The sequence below is a fragment of the Eufriesea mexicana genome, unplaced genomic scaffold, assembly GCF_001483705.2.
Source record: "Eufriesea mexicana isolate 0111107269 unplaced genomic scaffold, ASM148370v2 scaffold1808, whole genome shotgun sequence".
Lineage (NCBI taxonomy): Eukaryota > Metazoa > Arthropoda > Insecta > Hymenoptera > Apidae > Eufriesea > Eufriesea mexicana.
Window position 1 is genome coordinate 65,736 of NW_016909925.1, and position 8,137 is coordinate 73,872.

The following is an 8,137-nucleotide window of genomic DNA, read 5'->3' on the forward strand; positions in this document are numbered from 1 at the left end:
GATTTCGCGCGAAAAACCGACCGCAGCTTTTGCCGCGGTCCGAGTACAGTTTGCTCCTTCCTTCCTTTTTCCCTTCGTTTCTTCTCCCTCCTCGAGGGCTCGCGGTTTAATTGAAGTCGGCAAAGAACCATCGGCAGAATTCGAAAAACTGGAAGCCGAGTCTGCCCGCGGTCGGCGAGAAACCGGTACGAGAGAGAGAGAGAGAGAGAGAGAGAGAGAGGAAAGTGCCTCCGCTTCGCTGCCACTCGTTTCGCTATTCGGCTGATAGCAACGAGCTCCAAGTTCGCGCGCCGTTTCAGCGACGAATTTCAACGGGCAAGTAACAAATTTCCCCGTCAACTTTTCCCAAACTCCGTATCTCGTTTCCATTCGTCGAAGCAATTTACCTGGCAACTATCGATTAGCCGGTTAGCAACAATTACCATACTCCAGACCCGTTCGCACGATCGGGGAGCAGGTCTCCCATGCTCTCTTCCGCCGCTTCTTCTCCGCCATCGTTTCCAATAAACGCGCGTTATTACGCCCACGCGTCGATTCCTCCTTTACGGCCCCTCCGCTTATCGAGCGAGGCATCTTCGGGAAGAAAAGGCGATCGCGAGTTCGCGGAAGAAGCGGAAGAAGCGGAACAATGGTAACGGGACGTTCCTGTTTCCACGCGATCGAACACCGGAGAAAAATCGGCTGCACGCGGGGGCAGCGATTTAAACGAATCAGCCCAACGGTGCAGCTTCTTCCGTTTGCCTGCCTCGGCTTCCCGCGGAATCCAGTTACGCCTGTCACGCGAAATTATAACCGGCGTCCTCGATTACCCCGGAGATGGATCCGCGCTGAAATTCGCCCCCGCCCCCTCTGCCGATTTCTCGAGAATTCGAGATTTTCGCTCGATAAGATTTTCTCGCAAACGAAACGCAGATAGGCAGAATATTTGTTCTTCCTCGTCGACTTATCTCCACTCGAGGGATCGTATCTCGTTTCGAGATAGTATATATCGAAGAATCTGCAATCGACGCGGTCGTATCGCACGAGCGATTTTTGAAGGGGATAAACGGGAAGATCGTTAACAGCGAAGATTAATTCGCGGCGAGAATTTTGCGAGACTCTTCGACGCGTTTTGACAAGAATTTGCCGTGTTTATCTCCAAATTTCACGAAATTTCGTAAACGTTTGCAGTTAATCAACCCCTTACCTTAAGATTCGATTTAAGGTAAGATACGTAATGTCATTTGGTCCAAACGCTGCGAAGAATAACTCGTAAGCGAGATAGGAAAACATGGAGGAAAACAAACCACGAGTCTGATCCGTGTTGTTCATATTGGGACTTAACTATGGGCCACGGCTCCCGCCCGTCGTAATCGTGTTTGACCCGATTACCTTGCCACGCGTCTCGCACGATATCGTAGGCGAAGGGGTTAACGAGTTAATTAATTCTCGTGAATGTAGGAAGGGACGAAGGGATTATTCGAAATTGCAAACAATGGAAGGCACTGGAAGTTCGATTAACGAGTGTCGCGAGAAAGAAATTGGGTGGCAGTGTGCAAACGGAAACAGCACCGTTCGCGAAAGTAATCAGGAACAGGTGTTGACACTGTTCTATTATGTATTCAAGAGGTCTCGGGGTGGCTTTACACAATGCGCGCAATCTTCGCTTAATTTCCATCTTAAAGCATTTAAGATTGTGTGCATACTGGCGCGGCTGCGCGAGGCCATTCCGACACGGGCTATAATTTGCCGGGATATTACGCGAATGCCGACAATTTTCGCCAGAGTTTCGCGCGGTTTCGCTCGGACTTGGCGCGTATTCCTTCTTCCTTTTCAATTTTTCAAACCTTCCTCGCAATTCGTTTCCCTAGGTCCGTTCTTGCCAGTTGAAAACCGCCAACGATAATAACGATCCCAGGTCTCGAAACGGTTTCGCGAGATCGTAGAATTATCGCGCGAAATTGAAATCCGCGAATGACGATTTTTATTCCGGTTACGATTTCAGTGGCTTTCGAGGCATTTTGTCGATTCTGCCAAAGCGTTTACAATATTGCTCGTCGAGCCACGGTATCAATTCCCTTTGACGATATGCACGATTGTCGCTGTTGATCCCCGTTGTATGTTAGATTAATTTTCGACACCGGATATGAAATAGATTTATCGCCATAGAGAATGTATCGGTCGGGATGAACTCAACGAATTTCGAGCATTTCGCATTTCGGAAACCAAGAATATTATTCGAACTTATTCTTCCTCGGCACTCGACACTGTCGCGTATTAAAGCTGTAATTAGTATTAATAAATAATTAGCGACCAATGTATATCGGATAATTAACGAACGTATGTATCGTAAAATTCTCCCATTTGTAAACACTACGCGACTGCGTTATTAATTTCGTAATATTATAATTAACAGCCATACACGCGATCTTTTATACGTAGCCAGGCGATTCTTAATCGACAGCCAGTAATTAACCTAATCTTTTTATCATGTACATATTTTAATTTTCCCCGGTAATAAGAATATTTTAATACAAATGAATCCCGAAAATTTATATCGCGAAAGATTAAATGTAACTAAAATTTGCAGAAACCTGTAAATTATTCAATTTATCGTTAATAGGAAATTATCCGAGGTATGAAAGCGCGGTAAAATTGGAAAAATTAATAAATCATGAGCTGCGCTATAGCGGGAAAGTAGTTATTATCGGAATCGGTAATTATCAGGAATTTCTGGCCGATTTTCGGCCAGCAACCACTGGTCATACAAAACCACGATACCGTAGATCGAGCGGATTTATCGATACGTCTTCGAATCGAACGGATAACCATTGTCAACCCCACCCACCCTCCACCATTTCGTTCAATTTAACAACGACGTTTTAATTATTTTTACCGCATAATTTGCCGGCGGGAGGTAGAAATTATCATCGTTTTCCGATGAAAAATCCATTTCCGTTTGCAACGTAAAACTTCCTTCATCCGCGTCGTTGTGTCGTTCAACGTTTAATAACGTCGTTTCAGTGCTTGGTAACCAGTTTATTGGGAGGAATCTTTATACAACAGCTATTAACAGTTATTTCTGCAACAGTTGCAACTTCTGTTCAATAGCGTGTACGCGTATACATGCACCTGGGGCGAGAAAACCAGGTCCCTTTGGAGCAGCGCGGAAAACTGGGTTAAACGTCGAACACCTCCCGGTCGTCGTGTAATTTAACAATTTCCCCTTTAAAATGTTTCAGCCGCGCGATAATTGCGGCACCGACAGCGGGGATAACACCGCGGGCGCGCCAATGCCGACACAATTCAGGCGTTCCGAAGCGTGCACAGGGTTTGAATAAAAAAAAAGTCTGGCACACAGCGTTACCATTTGTTCCCTTTTTCTTCACGTTCGCGGAATTATTTCTATACAGACGGCAGACAATGGAGGAAAAAGGAAGGCCGCGTAAACGGCGGCCGGGGGGTGGCTAGGGGTGACGGCGGAGGGCGACCAAGGGGTACGGAATGGAGTATCGATATCCGCGGTGAATTCGCGGGGCGTTGCAAAAAGGGCTGGTAGCTTCGTTTTGTCGCGTTTTGTCGCGTTTTGTCGCGCTTTGTCGCGTTTTGTCGCGCGGCAAAAGTGATTTATCGCGTGGGACCAGTCCGCGAAGAATTCGAAAGCGGGGAGCGCGCGCGACAGAGACCGTGGACTCGTTTCGCATTTGCGAGCTTCGAGTAATTAAGATGCATGCGCCGGGACAGTGGCGCGCGAGACGAGAAAGATTGTTGCCGCGAGACAAAAAGCCGAGCGAAGAATGGGGTGGAATGAAAAGATGCGACACGAGGCGTTCCCTTTTCAGACGCGCAACCTAATTTCCTGGTGTGAGGTGGTTCACACAGAGATAGAATACCTAATTGTGCTCTTCGTCGCTGAGGATAGGAACGGAAGCCACGCGGAAGGAGGTTGAATGGGTGCGCGGAGGGGGGAAAAAGAGGAAAAATTGACAAAGTGTAAGCTGTTAAAGGAACGCGGCTACCGAGTAAATAGGTTAAACAACGGACACAAGAATCGGAATACGTTAAGTAAAACGCGGGAAAACGTGGAAAAACGTAGGAAAATGTACACTGGCTTTCCATTAAGCGGAGAAAAAAGAGAATAGTCGAGACCCAAACGAACTACGAGATTACCACATCGAGGGATTAAGCTAGTTAGACGATGTTTGTTGGCTCAGAGCTAGTTACACGATCCGCAATATCATCGTAGAAATCATCTCTCTTACAAATTCGAAAAGCAAATTAAAAAAAGGAAAAAAATAGCGAGTACCGTGAAGAATCTATCGCGAATCGAAATTGAAACGACGGAATTTCGCGATTACGCGCGTGCCGATACCGATCTTGGAACACACCGGACAACAACAAATTAATATTCGATATCTCGCGGATCTCGCGGCACAGTTCGTTGAAATATTTTTTCGCGTGGAGCGTTATCGTCTTGCCGTATAAAATACCTTCGGACCTGTCTCTGCTCTCGGTCGATTCGATCGGATCTCTCGCCATATCGTAGCCGGAATACTTTATATCTCGCGCGATTGCCGGCACTCGTGGCTCGGTTTCCACGGGAAACGCGTGGATGAAAAGTTGGCCAAAGTTCCGGAAAGTTAATTCGAGATACGCGAACGCACGATGATTTTCCAACGCGATAAAATCGCCTGACGGAACGGGAACTGGATACGAGTTACCCGAGATCGTCCGGAGCAGCGACTCCGATTTTTCTTTCATCCGCCGGCTAACTATCCCCCTCGAAACAGTGTCTGAGATCGAAATGGAAACGGAGAATAGCGCTCGATCGTAATTTTCATAAATCCAATTCGATCTCGATCGTTCCGTGGCCACAGGAGCAGTTTCGAGTTCCGTGCTTCTCATATTGGAAACAATTTCGCGCAGCCTTCTATTTTCGCGGTTCCCATAGAAATTCTGATTCCCCTAATATCGAATCTCTGAAACGTGGTATTCCGTTAAAGTATGCAGAAAATTATTACCCGGCACGCCGACTTCGCGTGAACGTTTCAATCGGCGCGCGGTTTCCGGAAACGGAGCGTCGTTTCCGTGTAATCTTCATAATTCGACGGGGGGATCTTCGCCTCCGCGTTGCGCTACCACCCCGACGCTCGGAACAAATATTTAAACGACGCGTTTCGAGCATTCTGTAATCGCTTTTCACCGGCCGGCCGCTAAAGTCAATTTCAATTATTCAATTCCTATCGTTTCGACGTAATTAATCTCGCCCTCGTCTCGTAAAACCTACCCAATCCCTGCAATCCCTGTGTTCGAAAAGAGAGAAATCCTTAGGGTCGCGTGAGTGCACCCAGCTTCGAATTGCATGTCGGAGATTCGATTTTTATTTTCTTAAATTTAAACAAATTTGTTAAAATGGAATAAATAAATAGATTCACGCGATGGAGGAATTGTTGTTTCGCGTTGCTAAACGCTCGGGATCGGTAGATTATCGGTAGACTCGCGACCCTTTGTCGTAACCAGCAGGAAGTTATTATCCTGTCGCCTGGTAAATTCCTCCACGCCGATCATTACGCGGCGCTCGGCTCGGATTACTTTCAGAAAATGTCAACGTAGCACCGCCATAGCGTCCCAGTTACCGGCGTAGCCCGTGTAATTAATCGGCTCGCATATTCATCGAGACAATGGCCCCGTTTAATGGCCGCGCTCCCGCGTGACGACGCGCCGCTTCGAGATCACTTCCTTCTTATATCGCGGAAAATGCTCGGTTGCGAAGTCGAGCAGGAAGTGAGTATATATACAGTGCGATTCAAAGGTAAAATTTCCGCTTTCCAGATATTTCTATTTGAAATTTGTATTTATTTATAGATATTTATTAATATTTATCTGTTTTACCAGTCTGTGATCTATCGGGATAAATATGTGGAGGCAATTGGAAGGTAGTAGTGAGATAATACTATTACGCTGGAGACAGATAATTGTATGAAAATTATAACCATAGGTATTCTTTGGGATCGCGACACGTTTTCCTCGTAAATTCGAGTATATTGGCATAAAGGTTGGCGTAAAAATCGTTTAGGAATCTCAAAGGTCGCATCCCTCGTATGTGTCATCCTGTAGCTCTCATAGTCAAACAATTTTCCGGTAAATTCCGTTCCAACAAGCACTCCAATAAATCTAAAGTCGCCCAAAACGCGAACAAACGAATTCGCAAATAAGGAGGAATAACAAGGTACTTCAAAGAACGCGTTGCCGTCGACGTCGGCGACGTCGCGGTGGCGGGAACGCGTCTATATTCGTCGACTATACGGCCGTCGTCTAGGCGTCTCGAAGAGAGTGGAAATTGGTCGGAAACGTGGCGAAATTCGTCTTCGATTCCTGCACGATCGACCTCGTATTCCTATTCCCGGGACGAAGGATCGGCGCGACGCGGCGCAACGCATATTTGGGTTTCGTCATTGGCGCAGGCGGACGGCCAACCTGGAATCTCTCGGATTTAATTGCACCTGTGCAGTTGGAACTGCAAGCGTTGCAGATCGGCGTGGCTCACGAACTGCTGACTAGCCCGAACCGCCTTCCAGCGCCGACCTTTTGCTTCTCAATAATTAATCCCGGTCCCCGGTTGGCCCGATTATCCCGCGGCCGGAATCGGAATCGATTCGTCGTTACGTAATCGTCGGAACGTGGCGCGGCCGCAAAAATTTCACCGATGTCACGGCGAATTTATCGCCTGCCCGGGAAATTAGTTTTCACTTTGCGGAGATTAAGGTCTTTGCCATGCCCGTGCGGGACTTAGTCCACGGATTTCGCCATCGTTTTCGGTTATTGACCGCGCCAATCCCTGCGCCGGACTCCGCGACTTTGCCTCTCGTTTTACAAGCGTATCCGTTCCTCCGATCAGTCGATCGACGATAAAGAATTTCCAAGTTCAACACTGTTTCGAATTTCCGGTTACGTAGTGCGTGGAACGGACGAGAAGCTCGAGGAGGTTTGCGGAGGTTCGCGGAGGTTCGCGAAGGTTTGCGAAGGTTCGCAGAGGTTTCTGGAGGTTCACGAAGGTTTGCGAAGGTTCGCGGAGGGTTCTGGAGATTCGCGGAGGTTTTCAGAGGTTCGCCGAAGTTTGTCGAGGGTTGCAGAAGTTTGTGAAGGTTTGGAGAGATTCTCGGAAGTTTTTGGAGGTTTACGGAGGTTCAAGGAGGGTCGTGAAGGTTCACAGAGGTTCGCGGAGGTTTTCAGAGGTTCACCGAAGTTTGTCGAGGGTTGCAGAAGTTTGTGAAGGTTTGGAGAGATTCTCGGAAGTTTGCGGAGGTTTACGGAGGTTCAAGGAAGGTCGCGAAGGTTCACAGAGGTTCGCGGAAGTTTTCAGAGGTTCGCGGAAGTTTGTCGAGGGTTGCAGAAGTTTGTGAAGGTTTGGAGAGATTCTCGGAAGTTTGCGGAGGTTTACAGAGGTTCAAGGAGGGTCGCGATGGTTCACAGAGGTTCGCGGAGGTTTTCAGAGGTTCGCGGAAGTTTGCGGAGGTTTGCAGAGGTTCGTGAAGGTTTGGAGAGGTTCTCGGAAGTTTGCAGAGGTTCGCGGAGATTTACGGAGGTTCACGGATGAAGGTTTGAAGATGTTCACGGAGATTTGCGAAGGTTCACGAAAATTCCGAGATACGATTGCTCGATCATGGAACGTGGCAAGGGCCTAGACATCTATTTCCATAGTGAGAAAATATTCTTTAAGCACGGAACATCCTGTTAAGTCCAAAGATACGTATACTAGTACTTCACATGTTCGTTTAATGAAAAAATGAACGAAGTAGCCGATGAATCAACCGAAAGTTCTTCAGAATCGTCGATCGGACCCCGATCGAACTCGTTTACACGCGACGCGCGGGTAAATCTTGGTCCATTTGAATTTCCGAAAACGTTCAAAGCTGGAGGAAAAAGCTCGGTGGGAGGAAGAAGCGGCGCGTCCCCGTGGAGAAGAGGATTAAAATTAATCTCCGGTCGTTGATCCGGCTGGAAACTCGGAATCCGCTATTAGCGGTATATCGCCGGCGTCGTTATCGCGACGCTATTCGTCGACGAACGGATCAACCGGCAACGCGTTGTAAACGTCTCTGGCGAACAACGCAGCGGCAGGTAGCACCGGGCGTCGTCAAACAGGGCACGTCACTCC

The 8,137-nt window shown here is 47.8% G+C and overlaps 1 protein-coding gene across 1 annotated transcript in view; it reads left to right on the forward strand.

The window, feature by feature from the left end:
• Nucleotides 1-7,664, forward strand: part of LOC108549110 (endoglucanase) — a 20,507-nt gene extending 12,843 nt beyond the window's left edge. Inside the window, exons 3-4 of the mRNA XM_017902356.1 lie at nucleotides 6,936-7,344; nucleotides 7,423-7,664. Of these exons, the coding sequence (XP_017757845.1) occupies nucleotides 6,936-7,344; nucleotides 7,423-7,664 (651 nt within the window). The remainder of the gene's footprint in view (nucleotides 1-6,935; nucleotides 7,345-7,422) is intronic.
• Nucleotides 7,665-8,137: the final 473 nt, after the last annotated feature.